The 18,168-nt window shown below is 42.3% G+C and overlaps 1 protein-coding gene across 2 annotated transcripts in view; it reads right to left on the bottom strand.

Moving 5' to 3' along the window:
• The window catches only part of EDC4 (enhancer of mRNA decapping 4), a 948,906-nt gene that overhangs the window by 453,506 nt on the left and 477,232 nt on the right, over nucleotides 1-18,168 (bottom strand). For both annotated transcript variants that reach the window (XM_075325634.1, XM_075325635.1), the window contains one exon: nucleotides 17,667-17,842. In XM_075325634.1, the coding sequence (XP_075181749.1) occupies nucleotides 17,667-17,842 (176 nt within the window). The remainder of the gene's footprint in view (nucleotides 1-17,666; nucleotides 17,843-18,168) is intronic.

The following is an 18,168-nucleotide window of genomic DNA, read 5'->3' as shown; positions in this document are numbered from 1 at the left end:
TTTTTGGATTTTAATCTTTTAGCTTTTTTTATTTTTGTTATTTTCAATAGGACAAAAGAAAAGAGTAATTTCAACTTGGGTATTTTTTTTGGTTTTTTTTTGGGGGGAGGGGGTGTTTTGAAAAACATTTTTTAAAACTTATTGTATTTACTAGTCCCCCTCTGTATAACAGAAATCACAATCTCCAATGAATACCAGCTCGCAGACAGCATCCAGAGGAATGACGGACACAGTGGTCACAAGCTGACCCCCAACTGTTATGAAAACCAATTGGTGACCCGCAATGACATCACGGAAGCACTAATGGGAGCAGGGGAATGGTGCGCTCCCCGCTAGCGCATGTTAAATCCTGCTGTCGGACATTGACAGCGGGAATTAACTGGTTAACACTGTCTGATAATGTTTTGTTTGAAAATCCCAGTGCATGCTAGGATATTTAAAGTATTAGAGCAGGGTGCAGAGGTTGCAATTATTGCCAGAGCCTCTGCCCCTCCCCAAAATGAAGTGTTATCAGTGACTCTTGTTTCAGGAGCTGTGTGCTCGTCCCTGCTGTGTCCCTTCCTGTGAGATGTGTACTATGCAATATGCATAGTGACAGTATCCACTATATGTACGAATACACACACACAGAGACACACACATTACCAATTTTATAAATATATTTCTGAAGGTACTATTGACATGGCATTCTCACCAGCTATCAAACATCCCAAAGAAATTAACCCCTTAACAACTGCAGACAGTAATATTATGTCCTACCGGTCAAAGTGTTACTGCCCGCGGTTTGTTGCCGGCAACTTGCAACGATCGGCGCACATCTCAGCTGATTTTTACAGCTGAGATGTGTGCCTGCAAGGCACAAGCAGAATCGTTATCTGCCCATGCCGTTTAACCCTTAAAATGGCGCTGTCAATATAATGGCATCGGCGGTAAACATTTACTCACCGGCCGATACCGGAAGTCACAAGACGTGATCACGTGACTTCCGGTGATTGTCATGGCAGCACAGGGTCATGTGATGACTCCTGTAGCTCACATAACTCCCTGTTTCACCTGGCACAGAGCTGGGTGAGACATGAAATGAGTATATCTGCTGTTCACAGCTGTGTAGCTGTGATCAGCAAATATGGCAGAGCAATCACATTGTTGATCCATATACCATATAGCCCCCTAGGGGACCTAGTAAAATAAAAAAAAAAACCTAAAAGTTCAAATCATCTCCCTTTCTCCCCATTGAAGATTAAAGGGTTAAAAAAGAAAAATACACACACGTTTGGTATCGCCTTGTTCAGAAATGCCCGATCTATCAAAATATAAAATAAATTAATCTGATTGGTAAACTGCGTAGAGGCAAAAAAAAAAAACGCCAAAATTACGTTTTTTGGTCGCCACAAATTTTGCGCTACATGCAATAACAAGCGATCAAAATGTAGCATCTGCGCAAAAATGGAACAGTTAAAAAGGTCAGCCTGAGACGCAAAAAATAAGCAGTCACTGGGCCATAGATCCCGAAAAATGAGAACGCTACGGGTCACGGAAAATGGAGCAAAACGTACGCCATTTATTTCGGACAGACTTCTGTTTTTTTGGGTTTTTTTTAAACCCTTAGATAAAAGGTAAACCTATAAACGTTTGGTGTCTACGAACTCACCCTGACCTCAGGCATCATGCCCACGCATCAGTTTTCCCATATAGTGAACACTGAATAAAATATCTCAATATCAATAGAGCGATCGCATTTTTTTTCCAGTTTTTCCACATTTGGAATTTGTTTGCCGTTTTCCAGTACACTATATGGTAAAACTGATGGTTTCATTTAAAATTACAGCTCGTTCCGCAAAAAATGAGCCCTCACATGACCATATTGACTGAAAAATATAAAAGTTACCTTTCTCAGAAGAAGACTGGCAAAAAAAAAAAAAAACAAAATCGGCATACATTAAGTGCAATAATGAGAAATGACACAGGTAAAAAGTATTTAAACACTAGGGCTAATGGCGGCGTTTAGTTTCTGTAGCAAAACCTCATCTCTTGTTAGTAAATCCTCATGTCATTGCAGGAAATAACCTGCGGTTTTGCACTTCCTCATTGTTTTTTTATAGGTAAAAAACTGCAGCAAAAACGCTGAAAGAATTGACATGATTAGGCTGCTTTCACACTATGTTTTTATAACACGCGTCCTGAACGTTTTTTTGCTGCAAAAGCAGATCCTGTTTTTCCAAAGAGAAACGCATGCAAACATGTGTTATTTTACAGGATCCTGTCACTTGAAATTATGGGCGACACGCAGTCACTACCGCCCCCATCATCACAGCACACACGCAAAAACTACCGCCCCCATCATCACCGCACACACGCAAACACTACTGCCCCTATCATCACCGCACACACAGACACACACAGATACTACCGCCCCATCATCACAGCAAACACCGGCACTACACCCCCATCATCACCGCACACATCGGCACTAATGCCCCCATCATCGCAGCACACACACACACACACACACACACACACACACACACACAGATACTACCGCCTCCATTATCACCGCGCACACACACAGGTACTATAGCCCCCATCATCACCGCGCACACACAAGCACTACCGCCCCCATCATCACCGCACACACACAAGCACTACCGCCCCCATCATCACCGCACACACGCAAACACTACCGTCCCCATCATCACCGCACAGATGCAAACACTACTGCCCTCATCATTACCGCACACACACACAGATACTGCCGCCCCCATCATATCTGCACACATCGGCACTACAGCCCCAATCATCACCGCGTACACCGGCACTACCGCCCCCATCATCACCGCACACACGCAGGCACTAACGCACACATCATCAATGCACACACGCAGGCACTAACGCACATATCATCTCCGCACATACAGTGCGACTCACTTCAGTTGCTGCGTGGAGCTGACAGAGAGCAGCGGTGTTCTACGGCTGCTCCTGTCAGCTTCATGTAGCAGAGCTGAAAGCGTCGTGGGACCTCGTGTGGATTATGTCAGACCTGTAGAGGTATTTGGGGAATGTAATAAAGTGGTGAAAGAGGGTGTTTTTTTGTCTTTTATTTCAAATAAAGGATTTTTTCGGGTGTATGTGTTTATTTACTTTCACTTACAGGTTAATCATTGGGGGTGTCTCAGATGCCTGCCATGATTAACCTAGGACTTGATTAAGGATTAACTCCTTATTTTCCTGATTGCCACCGCACCAGGGCAATTCGGGATGAGCCAGGTAGAGTCCCGGGACTGTCACATCTAATGGATGCGGCAATTCCGGGTGGCTGCTGGCTGATATTTTTAGGCTGGGGGGCTCCCCATAACGTGGGGCTCCCCATCCTGAGACTACCAGCCTGCAGCCGTTTGACTTTACTTTGGCTGGTATCAAAATTGGGGGGACCGCACGCCGTTTTTTTTTTTTAATTATTTATTTATTGTACTGCACGATATAGACCCGCCCACCAGCGGCTGCGATTGGTTGCAGTGAGACAGCTGTCACTCAGCGTGGGGGCGTTTCTGACTGCAACCAATCATAGGCGTTGGTGGGCAGGGGAAGCAGTGAATATGAGATGGAATAATAAAGCCGGCGTTTTCAAAAGAGAAGCCGCCAGAGCAGTGTGACAGCTGTGCAGCACCGCGCCCGTGATCACTGAGTATGAGAGAGGGGGGGAGTGAGAGAGACCGACAGACAGAGACTGATCACGCCAGAATGGTTTCTGCCCAACAGGATCCTGTGTATCAGCATGCCAGCGTTCACATGCGTTTGCGTGCGGTATAATCAGGATCCAGTGATAAACAGTATTTGGACGCAGCTCAAAACCGCTACAAGTAGCGTTTTAGAAAAATGTTAAAATGCTGCAACTCGCTAGATCCTCACAGTACCACATGCAAACATGTCAACGCACGTCCATTACAAATGCATTAAAACTAAAACGTATTTGCACTGGATCCGCTTTTGCTGCAAAAAAACCGTTCAGGACGCATGTTAAAAAAAAAACAGTGTGAAAACAGCCTTATTCTTTCAAAAACGCAGCAAAAACCAAGCAGCCGGACACTTCAGTCAGGGAAAAGAGATTTCTGGAATCTCATAGGCTTTGCTGTGATTGTTAATGCAGTGTTTTATTAGCATGGATTTGCATAAAACCAAGGCAAAAAACATGCAAAAATAAAATACTATAAAAACGCCCTGTGTAAATATAGCCTAAAAAAAGACATAAAAACCGTGGAAAGTCATGAGCACAGCTGAAATCAGTACGTACAGAAATATTGCCACACAGAGAAAAATAATATCACCTGGTTCAACTTCTTGCATAAAAAATATAAATAAATAGATTAAAAAAAAGTGTCATTACCAAGGTGCCCCAGAAAAAAATTCTCATGATGGGTAAAACCAGTGAGTTGTCTCAAGACTTGTGCAACCTTACTGCTGCAAAACTTAGTGATTGCTGAACAAAAAGCATATGCAAGAGCGTTTATAATTTGCTAAGCAACATTTAGATAAAATACTGACTAATACTGGAATAAACGTCTGGTCAAATGAGTCCGAAATAGAACTCTTTGGCTGCCATAATACAGTGCCTTGTGAAAGTATTCGTCCCCCTTGAATTTTTTAACCTTTTCCCACATTTCAGGCTTCAAAGATAAAAAAAAATGTAAATTTAATGCTGAAGAATCACCAAGTGGGACACAATTGTGAAGTTAAATGAAAATGTATTGCTTATTTTAAACTTTGGTAAAAAATAACTGAAAAGTGGGGCGTGCAATATTATTCATCCCCTTTAAGTTAATACTATGTAGCGCCACCTTTTGCTGCGATTACAGCTGCAAGTCACTTGGGATATGTTTGAATCAGTTTTGCACTTCGAGAGACTGAAATTCTTGCCCATTCTTCCTTTGCAAATAGCTTGAGCCGAGTGAGGTTGGATGGAGAGCGTTTGTGAACAGCAGTTTTCAGCTCTTTCCACAGATTCTTGATTGGATTCAGGTCTGGACTTTGACTTGGCCATTCTAACACCTGGATACGTCTATTTGTGAACCATTCCATTGTAAATTTTGCTTCATGTTTTGGGTCATTGTCCTGTTGAAAGACAAATATCCGTCACAGTCTCAAGTCTTTTGCAGACTCCAGCAGGTTTTCTTCAAGAATGGTACTGTATTTGGCTACATCCATCTTCCCATCAATTTTAACCATCTTCCCTGTCCCTGCTGAATAAAAACAGGCCCAAACCATAATGCTACCACTACCATGTTTGACAGTGGGGATGGTGTGTTCAGGGTGATTAGCTGTGTTGCTTTTACACCAAACATATCATTTGGCATTGTGCCCAAATAGTTCAATTTTGGTTTCATCTGACCAGAGGATCTTCTTCCACATGTTTGGTGTGTCTCCCAGGTGGCTTGTTGCAAACTTGAACAATACGTTTTATGGATATTTTTGAGATATCTTTGAGAAATGGCTTTCTTCTTGCCACTCTTCCATCAAGGCCAGATTTTTGCAGTGTACAACTGATTGTTGTCGTATGGACAGACTCTCCCACCTCAGCTGTAGATCTGTGCAGTTCGTCCAGAGTGATCATGGGCCTCTTGGCTGCATCTCTGATCAGTCTTCTCTTTCTTTGAGATGAAATATTTGAGGGAGGGCCAGGTCTTTGTAGATTTGCAGTGGTATGATACTCCTCCCATTTCAATATGATCGCTTGGACCGTGCTCCTTGAGATGTTTACAGTTTTGGAAATCTTTTTATAATCAAATCTGGCTTTAAACTTCCCCACAACAGTATTACAGACCTGCCTGTTTTGTTTCTGGGTCTTCATGATGCTTTCTGTGCTTTAAACAGAACACTGTGACTATTACAGAGCAGGTACATTTAGACAGAGACTTCATTACACACAGGTGGATTATATTTATCATCATCAGTCATTTAGGACAACATTGGATCATTCAGAGATCCTCAATGAACTTCTGGAGTGAGTTTGCTGCACTGAAAGTAACGGGTACAGATAATATTGCACACCTCAATTTTCAGTATATTATTTTTTACAAAATATTAAAATAAGCAATAAATTTCGTTCAACTTTACAATTGTGTCCCACTTGGTGATACTTCACCATAATTTTTTTTTTTTTTATCTTTATGTTCAATGTTTTTTATCTTTATGAAGCCTGAAATGTGGGAAAAGGTTGACAAATTCAAGGGAGCCGAATACTTTCTCAAGGCACTGTATATACCATATTTGGAAATAAAAAGGCACTGCATGCCACCCCAAAAACACCATAGTGCAGTGACATTTGGAGGTGGAAACATCATTATTACACATCACATAATTTAAGGACATCTATGATTTTGTTTCTTTGCCTGTGTGGTTTGGGGATTGGATGGGTAGTAACTAGTGATCGGACCCGTGAATGTTTGGGTTCGGCCACTTCCCAACCCGAACTACGAACTCTATAAAGGTCAATGGAGACCCAAACCTGTGTGCTGTAAAATGGTCGTAGTAAGGGCTAAGTGCCTGCAAAAGGAAGCGAAATGGGGGTAAGAGCATGCCACTTGCCCTGCAAATAAATGTTGATAGGGAAATAACTTAAAGGGGTTCTGTCACCATAGCAATCATGGTTACATAGGAAGCAAATGAATGAATTACAAATTTTAAGTGTGCCTCCACATTTCAGAGTTCCCTCACAGAGCAATAATTCTCAAAAAGGCCTCTATAGAGCCTGTTTTTCCAGTGAACCCATACACTGTATGAAAAATTATTAGGCAAATGAGTATTTTGATCACATGGTACTTTTTATACATGATATCCTACTCCAAGCTGTATAGGCTTGAGAGCCAACTACCAATTAAGTAAATCAGGTGATATGCATGTCTGTAATGAGGAGGGATGTGGTGTAATGACATCAACACCCTATATAAGGTGTGCTTAATTATTAAGCAACTTCCATTCCTTTGGCAAAATGGGTACTAAGAAAGATTTGACCGGGCTCTGAAAAGTCCAAAATTGTGAGAGGTCTTGCAAAGGGATGCAGCAGTCTTGAAATTGCCAAACATTTGAAGCGTGATCACCGAATAATCAAGCTTTTCATGGCAAATAGCCAACAGGGTCACAAGAAGCGTGTTGGGCAAAAAAGGTGCAAAATAACTGCCCATGAATTGAGAAAAATCAAGCGTGAAGCTGCCAAGATGCCATTTGCCACCAGTTTGGCCATATTTCAGAGCTGCAACGTTACTTAAGTATCAAAAATCACAAGGTGTTCCATACTCAGGGACATGGCCAAGGTAAGGAAGGCTGAAAAACGACCACCTTTGAACAAAAAACATAAGACTGATTTTTCAAAGGTTTTATAGACTGATGTGCATGCAGCTGCTTTTGAATACCCTATTAAATCGATGGCTGGACCATATATGACAAGCTTTTCTCCCCCCCATTCACCTTTTGTGTCTCCCCTATTTCCTCATAGACTGTAAGCTTACGAGCAGGGCCCTCACTCCTCCTGGTATCTTAATTTTGTTATTTTGTATTGTCTCATATGGTCTGTACATGTCCCCTCTTAATTGTAAAGCGCTGCGGAATATGTTGGCGCTATAGAAATAAAACTTATTATTATTATTATTATTATGAAATGAGAGTGACTCTTGATTGGCCAGATGGATGGGCCAGAGGCTGGATCAGTACAGGGCAGAGATCTCCACTCCGACTCAGACGGAAGCAAGGTGGAGGTGGGGTACTGGTATGGACTGGTATCATCAAAGATGAACTTGTGGGACCTCTTCGGGTTGAGGATGGAGTGAAGCTCAACTCCCAGACCTACTGCCAGTTTCTGGAAGACAACTTCTTCAAGCAGTGGTACAAGAAGAAGTTGGTTTCGTTTAAGAAAAACATGATTATCATGCAGGACAATGCTCCATCACATGCATCCAACTACTCCACAACGTGGCTGGCCAGTAAAGGTCTAAAAGATGAAAAAATAATGACATGACCCCCTTGTTCACCTGATTTGAACCCCATAGAGAACCTGTGGTCCCTCATAAAATGTGAGATCTACAGGGAAGGAAAACAGTACACCTCTCGGAACAGTGTCTGGGAGGCTGTGATGGCTGCTGCACGCAATGTTGGATGGTAGGTTGCTGAGTGTCATCATAAAGAAAGGTGGCTATATTAGTCACTTAATTATTGGGGTTTTTGTTTTTGCATGTCAGAAATGTTTTTTTCTAAATTTTGTGCAGTTATATTGGTTTACCTGGTGAAAATAAACAAGTGACATGGGAATATATTTGTTTTTTATTAAATTGCCTAATAATTCTGCACAATAGTTACCTGCACAAACAGATATCTTCCTAAGATAGCCAAATCTAAAAAAAAAAAAAAAAAAACACTCCAACTTCCAAAAAATATTAAGCTTTGATATTTATGAGTCTTTTGGGTTGATTGAGAACATAATTGTTGTTCAATAATAAAAAAAAATCCTCTAAAATACAACTTTCCTAATAATTCTGCACACGGTGTACAATAAAGAATTATGAATTCGTTCATAAAGCAAAAATTCTCAAAAATACTATTACATAGCCTGTTTCCCCAGTCCCCCTACAGAGTCAAAATTTCAGGTCCAGCAGCATACACATACATATCGTTGCTGCAGTTAAAAAGCTCATAGTTGAATTTGTGATCAAGCTGGTGGTCTGCTGCAAGGCTTGGAATAATTCCACTACAGAGCAAAAATGTTAAAAATGCCGCTAAAGAGCCCATTCTCAGATTCTGCGCATTGTGAGATTTTCCCTTTACACAGATGAGCCTCAGAACAGCCTGCTGTTATTTCCTCCTGGCTGTGCTGAAGTTGGTCATGGCGGTGTAATGCCGACCAGATAAGGAGGTGGTGGATGAAGCTGAGTAGAAGAAGGAGGCAACAAGGACAGAGAAATAATATTGGTAGCACTTTGCCAAAACGTTTTATGCCACAGGAGCAGCAGATAATACACTAACTCCTACAGAGCCTGCTTGAAGAGTTGACGCACACAGCCAAGGTTTTTTGGATTCCACATAGATCAACATTAGAGAGCCTGTTTTCACAGATAACCCACAAAGCACCCAAAAACCCTTTAAAATAACAGGACAGGTGGAGGTGGACATGGCAGTGTAGGTTGAAGAGAGGGAGGAGGTAGCCAACCCTTTTTTTATTTTGATAATCCTAATTGACCTACAACGGGAAAGGTTTAATCTGATTTCATGTCAGATAGTGAGAAAAACATGCATACTGTATGGTCTTTTTAGATACTGTATGTAAACTTCTGGTTTCAGCTATTATACACACATAATGTGTAATACCACCAATAGTGAACTAAAGTTGATCTACACATATAGGAGCAAAAACAAGGCTAACATTAAAATAGATTTTTATTGATAAATATTAAAACCATAAAAAAAGAGAATGTACAGAAACCGTATTTGGGGGACTGTGCAGTATACAGGACAAACATAGATCAAAGTACCATAAAGGAAAAAACATAATTGAAATAGTTATAACCTAATACTATAAAAGTCAAGTATTAAAGTATTTCATAAATCAGTAAAATAATACATAATCTTCACTCCCCACATTCGTTCACTCGCTCGTTCATGTCAATTCCACCTCAAAAACATCTCTAGAATTTGACCTTTTCTCACCGTCAACTCTGGAAAACCTCTTAGGCTATGTACCCACGGGACTGTGTACCCGTGGATTTTGCTACGGAAAACCTGAGGATTTAGCTGGATTTTCTAGATTAATCCGCAGGTTTTAGCAAGTACAGACACTCCCCATGTTATCCTATGGGGCATGGGGAATGTCTGTGTCCATGCTGCAGTATCTGCGGCTGCGGAATATGCCTGTGGATGTCCTGCAGCCGCACATAACTGCATGTCAATTATTCCTGTGGAATTACCTGTGGAAATCCCGGCCCTCCACTATGGAGATAGAGGCCGGGACTTCCGCAGTTAAGTCGCATGAATGTCCGCAGGTTTTCCGCAGGTATTTTGCTGGAATCCCGCAGCTATGTATAGCTGCGGATTCTGGGGAGCTGCTGCGGGAAATATGCGGACATACCTGCGGAGATATCCGCAGGTGCGAGCTCCCGTGGGCACATAGCCTTACTGTCGCTCTCATTCATTCTCGCCTGGATTATTGTAATTCTTTACTAATTGGTATTCCTATTACTAAACTCTCCCCTCTCCAATCCATTCTGAATGCCGCAGCCAGGATCATTTTCCTCTTCAACCGCTTCACTGATGCCTCTGCTCTTTGCCAGTCACTGCACTGGTTGCCTATCCACTACAGAATCTAACATAAACTTATCACTCTCACTCACAAAGCTCTTCACAGTTCCGCACCGCCCTACATCTCCTCCCTCATCTCTGTCTATCACCCCCCCATGCCCTCCGTTCTGCTAATGACCAAAGACTGACATCCTCAACAATTCGAACTTCTCACTCCCATCTTCAAGATTTCTCACGAGCTGCGCCTATGCTCTGGAACACACTACCAAGAACAATCCGATTAATTCCCAACATCAACACCTTTAAGCGGGTCCTAAAATCTCATTATTTTAGACTAGCCTATCAGCTCACCTCCCTCATTTAATCTAGTCCCATTCTGCCCTTCATAAAATTTACTTCCAATTTTTGTCTCCTGTATATTCTGATTCCATTCATCTTCATGTACTTTTTTTACACTCTGTACCTGTATAAATTCTGGCTGGCAACCAGTCCACGCAGCTGGTTTTAAATCCCCTATTAATTTGATAGCTGGACCATATATGACAAGTTTTTCTCCCCCCATTCACCTTTTGTTCCTCCCCTATTTCCTCACAGACTGTAAGCTTACGAGCAAGGCCCTCACTCCTCTTGGTATCTGAATTTTGTATCGTCTCACATTGTCTGTACATGTCCCCTCTGAATCGTAAAGCGCTGCGGAATATGTTGGCGCTATAAAAATAAAAAATTATTATTACATAACTACACTGCTTAAATAGTAAAATTACCGATGCTAATACAAAATATTAAAGGATAAAAATACAGCTGCAACTGTGACTATATACACCAGCCAAAGGCTAAACAATTATATAAAGTAAATACAACTGTATGGCAGATATATATATAGACAAAATCTCTGGTGCTTATGTCCCAAAATATAAATGTCAATACTAATGCTGACTACATAAATAATTATTATAAGGCACCCTGTGTTCTATGTTATGTCCACAAGATAGCGCTAAAAGTGTAAAAGACCAAGTGTCAATACCACGATTACTTGTTATCATAGAAATGAGTAAGCTTCATATTAATGTATGGCACCAAAGCCAAATGCACATGGGACAAAGTGTAAAAGCATAAGTCTAAGCCCAATAAATACCTCAACAGTGATTACAGAAGCTGGACGGTCCCTTCAACCGACGTATGTTTCGTAAGCCTTCTTCAGGGCATTCTTGTGGACATAACATAGAACACAGGGTAATTTATAATAATTACTTACGTAGTCAGCATTAATATTGACATTTATAATAAGTGATGTTCGACACAAGCAACAGTCATTTTGTCGATATACATCCTCCATACACTTGTATTTACTTTATATAATTGTTTATCCTTTGTACGGTATATAGTCACAGTTTTTGCTGTATTTCTATCCTTTAATATTTTGTATTAGCAGCGGTCATTTTATCATTTAAGCAGTGTAGGTATGTATTATTTTACTGGTATATGAAATACTTTAAAACTTAGCTGACTTTTATAGTAGTAGGTTATAACTATTCCATTTACGTATATTCAATTATGGTAGTTTGATCTATTTTTGCCCTGTATGCTGCACAGTCCCCCATATGCGGTCTCTGTACATTCTCTCTTTTACGGTTTTAATATTTATCAATAAAAATCTATTTTAACCCCTTCACCCCCAGCCACTAAAACACCCTAATGACCGGGCCATTTTTTGCAATTCTGACCAGTGTCACTTTGACAGGTTATAACTCTGGAACGCTTCAACGGATCCTGGCGATTCTGATATTGTTTTTTTCGTGACATATTGTACTTCATGTCAGTGATAAATTTAGGCCGATATTTTTTGTGTTTATTTGTGAAAATTTAGGAAACTTTGCGAACATTTTGAAAATTTCGCAATTTTCAAACTTTGAAAATGTATGCCCATAAATCTGAGAGATATGTCACACAAAATAGTTACTAAATAAAATTTCCCACATGTCTACTTTACATCAGCGCAATTTTCGAAACAAATTTTTTTTTCGATAGGAAGTTAGAAGGGGTCAAATTTCATCAGCAATTTCTAATTTTTCCAAAAAAATTTACAAAATATTTTTTCTTAGGGACCACATCACATATGAAGTGACTTTGGGAGGCCAAGGTGACAAAAAATACCCAAAAGTGACCCCATTCTAAAAACTGCACCCCTCACACTGCTCAAAACCACATCCAAGAAGTTTATTAACCCTTTAGGTGCTTCACAGGAACCAAAGCAATGTGGAAGGAAAAAATGAAAATTTTACTTTTAAACACAAATGTTTACGTTACTTTAGCAATAAAATTTTCATTTTCACAAGGGAGAAAAGAGAAAGTGCACCCTACAATTTATTGTGCATTTTCTCCTGAGTACGCTGATACCCCATATGTGGTAAAAATCAATTGTTTGGGCGCACAGCAGAGCTCGGAAGGGAAGCAGCGCCATTTTAATTTTTGAACGCAAAATTAGCTGGACTCATTAGCGGACGCCATGTTGGGTTTGAAAACCCCCTGAGGTACCTAAACAATGGAGCTCCCCCACAAGTGACCCCATTTTGGAAATTAGAGCCCTCAAATAATTTTTCTAGATGTTTGGTGAGCACTTTGAACCTCTGGGGGCTTCACAAACGTTTATAACGTTGAGCCGTGAAAAGAAAAAAAATGTTTTTTTTTACCACAAAACTGTTCCTTCAACTAGGTAGCTTTTTTTTCCACAAGAGTATCTGGAAAAAATGCACCATAAAATGTATTGTGCATTTTCTCCTGAGTATGCAGATACCTCATATGTGGTGGAAATCAAATGTTTGGGCACACGGCAGGGCTCGGAAGGCACGGAGTGCCATTTGAATTTTTGAGTGCAAAATTAGCTGGACTCATTAGCGAACGCCAAGTCGTGTTTGAAGACCCCCTGTGGTGCCTAAACAATGGAGCTCCCCCACAAGTAAACCCATTTTGGAAACTAGAGCCCTCAAATAATTTTTCTAGATGTTTGATGAGCACTTTGAACCCCTGGGGGCTTCACAGAAGTTTATAACGTTGAGCCGTGAAAAGAAAAAGAAATTTTTTCACCACAAAACTGTTGCTTCAACTAGGTAGCTTTTTTTTTCACAAGGGTATCAGGAAAAAATGCACCATGAAATTTATAGTGCACTTTTTCCTGAGTACGACGATACCTCATTTGTGGTGGAAAGTAATTGCTTGGGCACATGGCGGGGCTCAGAAGAGAAAGAGCACCATTTGACAGCAAAATTGGTTGGAATCATTAGCGGATGCCATGTCACATTTGGAGACCCCCTATGATGCCTAAACAGTGGCGCTCCCCCACAAGTGACCCCATTTTGGAAACGAGACCCCTCAAGGAATTTATCTAGATATTTAGCAAGCCCCAAGGGGCTCCACAGAAGTTAATAATATTGAGCCATGAATACACTTATTTTTTTCACCACAAACCTGTTACTTAAACCAGGTAGCTTTTTTTTTCACAAGGGTATCAGGAAAAAATGCACCATAAAATGTATTGTGCAATTTCTCCTGAGTACGCAGATACCTCACATGTGGTGGAAAGTAATTGTTTGGGCGCATAGCGGGGCTCAGAAGAGAAGGAGCACCATTTGACAGCAAAATTGGTTGGAATCATTAGCGGACGCCATGTCATGTTTGGAGACCCCCTATAGTGCCTAAACAGTGGAGCTCCCCCACAAATAACCCCATGTTGGAAATAGACCCCTCAAGGAATTTATCTAGATGTTTGGTGAGCCCCTTGTACCCCCAAGGGCTCCACAGAAGTTGATAACTTTGAACCGTGAAAATTATTTATTTTTTTTTTTACAACAAATTTTTTTGCATCAATCAGGTAGCTTTTTTTTTTACAACGGTATCAGGAAAAAATGCACCATAAAACGTATTGTGCAATTTCTCCTGAGTACGCAGATACCTCATATGTGGTGGAAATCAATTGTTTGGGCGCATGGCGGGGCTCAGAAGAGAAGGAACGCCATTTGATTTTTCAAACGCACAGACGCGGTGCACTGATCGGCCTCTGCAGGACGCACGGTCGGATGAAATACAAAAAGCGTCGGGGATTCGGAAAAAAAAAACAGTCACGCCAAAAATTGAGCAGGGATGCCGATCCGTTATGTGCATCCCTGATCAGCGCTTGGCGGGACGCCCGGACAGATGCGATACAAAAAGTGTCGGGGATACGGAAAAAAGTCACGCCAAAAATTGAACAGGGATGCCGATCCGTTATGTGCATCCCTGATCAGCGCTCGGCGGGACGCATGGACAGATGCGATACACAAAGCGTCGGGGATACGGAAAAAAAAAGTCCCGCCGAAAACGGACCACGGATGCAGATACGTTATCTGCATCCCTGATCAGCGCTCGGCGGGACGCATGGACGGATGAGGTGTAAAAATGGACAGGGGATACAGGAAAAAAAAAAAAAGTTATACTCACAGTACCCAGAGGATTAGCAGGAGGATCACTGACCAGAAGAACTGCAGGAGGAACAGAAGGCAAGCGAGATGGACAGCTTTACAGGAGCAGCAGGCAGGACGTTGGACAGCTCTGCAGAATACCCAGGAAGGACCCAGCGATGGAGGCAGATGTGATCGGACCAGTGAAGACCTCGGACGACCCGGTGAAGACAGGTAAGAGGATGTCGGGGGGGAGAGCAGAGGGGCAGGGGGAGGGGGAGAGCAGAGGGGGAGTGGGATACCGGAGAAGGAGCTGCAGAAGCAGAATAGAGATCATGGGGGAGGCAGGCAGATCGCAGGGGGAGCAGATCGGGGCGTGGGGGGGCAGATCGGCGAGGGGCACGGGCAGGGGCCATCACGGGAGCGCGCAGGGGGTGTCACGGGAGCGCGCACGGGCTGCAAGGTGAGCACAGTACTCACGTGGAGCAGGAGCAGAAGCGGTGACAGCAGCGGCGGTAGCAGCGGTGGGGTGGTACCACAAGTACCAGCAAGTCCACGCTGCAGACATGTTGGGGAGGCTCCCCAGACCAGCACAGGCCTAGGGAGGGCGGCCACCTGCAGATCAGACCGCCTCACTGCACACTGATTGCGCGTCATAGCACGATCGCTCCAATCGCTCCAATCAGTGCTGCAGGGGCTGGGGGCGACATGTTTGAGGTCCACCTATGATATGCTGCAGCTGCTACAGCATCTCATAGCCAGATCTCACAGTATCGCACTAATTCAGGCATTATTTTTGCCGAAATTAGTGCGAACGATGTGGTTGGCGGTTCAGATTTGAAAAGCCAAATCACATCGATCGTCGATGGGGGATGGCGATGCCACCCCCCCTGGGGTCAAGCAAAGGTCCCCTGCTGTAAGAAACAGCAGGGGACATCATTTGAAAGCCGTTGCTATGGCCACGGCAATCAGATGAACTTTAGGCAGTAAAGTTACGTCCCTGGTCGTTAAGTCACGTTAAAATAGGACGTCATTTTACTGCCCGTGGTCGTTAAGGGGTTAACGTTGGCCTTGTTTTTGCTCCTATATGTGTGGATCTTCCTTTATCTACCACTGGGGTTATTATTGTTGAGCTAGGGGAGCTCTGAGGTATAGGAAGGATTTTTTTTCCCCCCAATATATTATACTAGCTGTACTACCCAGCTTCGTAACTGCTGTTAACAAAATAGAATGTATTAACAATAATGTATTCTGCACACAAAAAACACAAAACAAATAGATAGAAATGTAATTATTAAATTGTTGCCTATATTAACCAATCAGAGCTCAGATTAATTAACTGTAGCAAAATAGAAGCTAAGCTGTGATTGGTTGCTATTGGCAGCCTGATAAATCTCCAGGCAACAGAAAGCCCTCCCCCCTGACAGTATATATTAGCTCACACATACACAAAATAGACAGGTCATGTGACTGGCAGCTGCCGTATTTCCTATATGGTACATTTGTTGTTCTTGCTGTTTGGCTGCTTATTAATCAGATTTTTATTTTTGAAGGATAATACAAGACTTGTGTGTGTTTTAGGGCGATTATGTGGCGAGGTGGGTGTATGTGTGCTGAGGGTAGTATATGTGTTCAAGTACGTGGTAGTGTGTGGCGCATTTTGTGTGTGTGTTTATATCCCCGAGTGTGGTGAGTATCCCATGTCAGGGCCCCACCTTAGCAACTGTACGGTATATACTCTTTGGTGCAATGTAATTATAATGTCTGTATCCCCCTCTGTATATATCTCTCTTTCGGTGTCTGTCTCAGTCTCTTTCCCGGTGTCTGTCTCTTTCCCGGTGTCTGTCTCTTTCCCGGTGTCTGTCTCTTTCCCGGTGTCTGTCTCTTTCCCGGTGTCTGTCTCTTTCCCGGTGTCTGTCTCTTTCCCGGTGTCTGTCTCTTTCCCGGTGTCTGTCTCTTTCCCGGTGTCTGTCTCTTTCCCGGTGTCTGTCTCTTTCCCGGTGTCTGTCTCTTTCCCGGTGTCTGTCTCTTTCCCGGTGTCTGTCTCTTTCCCGGTGTCTGTCTCTTTCCCGGTGTCTGTCTCTTTCCCGGTGTCTGTCTCTTTCCCGGTGTCTGTCTCTTTCCCGGTGTCTGTCTCTTTCCCGGTGTCTGTCTCTTTCCCGGTGTCTGTCTCTTTCCCGGTGTCTGTCTCTTTCCCGGTGTCTGTCTCTTTCCCGGTGTCTGTCTCTTTCCCGGTGTCTGTCTCTTTCCCGGTGTCTGTCTCTTTCCCGGTGTCTGTCTCTTTCCCGGTGTCTGTCTCTTTCCCGGTGTCTGTCTCTTTCCCGGTGTCTGTCTCTGTCTCTTTGTCTCTTAACCTGTCTGTCTCTTTCTTTATCTGTGTCTATCTTTGTATCTGTCTCTTACCCTGTCTATGTCTGCCTCTTTCCCTGTCTGTCTCTTTCCCTGGCTGCATTGTGTCACACCAACATTCCATATAAGGGTGTGGCTGTGCATTCTTCTGAAGTTCTGGCTGCACTGTAGCTCCCAGCTCCATTCGCTTTAATAAAGGCAGGTTTTTTGGCAAATAACTGTAAAATGTGGGGTTAAAATTTCCCCTGAATACATAGCCTATAACGCTCTCGGGGTCCAGAAGTGTGAGTGTGCAAAATTTTGTGGCTGTAGCTGCGACGGTGCAGATGCCAATCCCGGACATACACACATGCATACATACATGCATGCATGCATACATACATACACATACACACATTCAGCTTTATATATTAGATGACCATAATGTGTTTGAAATAACAGTGTATAATATATATACACACACACATACATTATATGATCTAATGGCCGGTCCCCTTTAATTGTACACAATTATACTCATCAGCGGTGTCAATGGATGATGGGTTTAAATGAATTACAAGGTTTTATAGACAAATGACAATTAGTAAAGGTCATGTTTTCAGGTCTTACCTGTTGTGATGCAACACTGGGCATCATGAAAGCATCAGGAGTCATCAGTTTAGGCTTTGAGTCTGTTGGTAGCATCAAAAAATCTGCAGTGGTTCTGAGACTTTCAGGCTCAGATTCAGGAAAGGATTCTGAAACCGTTGGCATCCCAGATCCTATTTCTATTTGATTGGGACTAGCTGAAAAACACAAAATTTTGGAGGTACTTGTGACACACTGTTTTTGTTGAACTGTTGTTTTGCAGTTTTTCCACGGGTTGGTACATGCGTTTTAATGCATTCAATGTAATAAAGCACATTGATAAAGAAAAAAAAAAAAAAAAAAAGGTCATTTCCTTCTGAGATAGATATATCTATATATCTATATATATATATATATATATATATATATATATATATATATATCGATATATCTATATCTATCGAGAGAGAGAGAGAGAGAGAGAGAGAGAGAGAGATACACACGGCAGTTCTCACGAGCGGTAATGTGGTCATATTACTGACCG

This window comes from Anomaloglossus baeobatrachus, chromosome 10 (assembly GCF_048569485.1).
Source record: "Anomaloglossus baeobatrachus isolate aAnoBae1 chromosome 10, aAnoBae1.hap1, whole genome shotgun sequence".
NCBI lineage: Eukaryota > Metazoa > Chordata > Amphibia > Anura > Aromobatidae > Anomaloglossus > Anomaloglossus baeobatrachus.
Note: the sequence above shows the minus strand (reverse complement) of the source record. Positions and strands in the feature narration are given on the sequence as shown.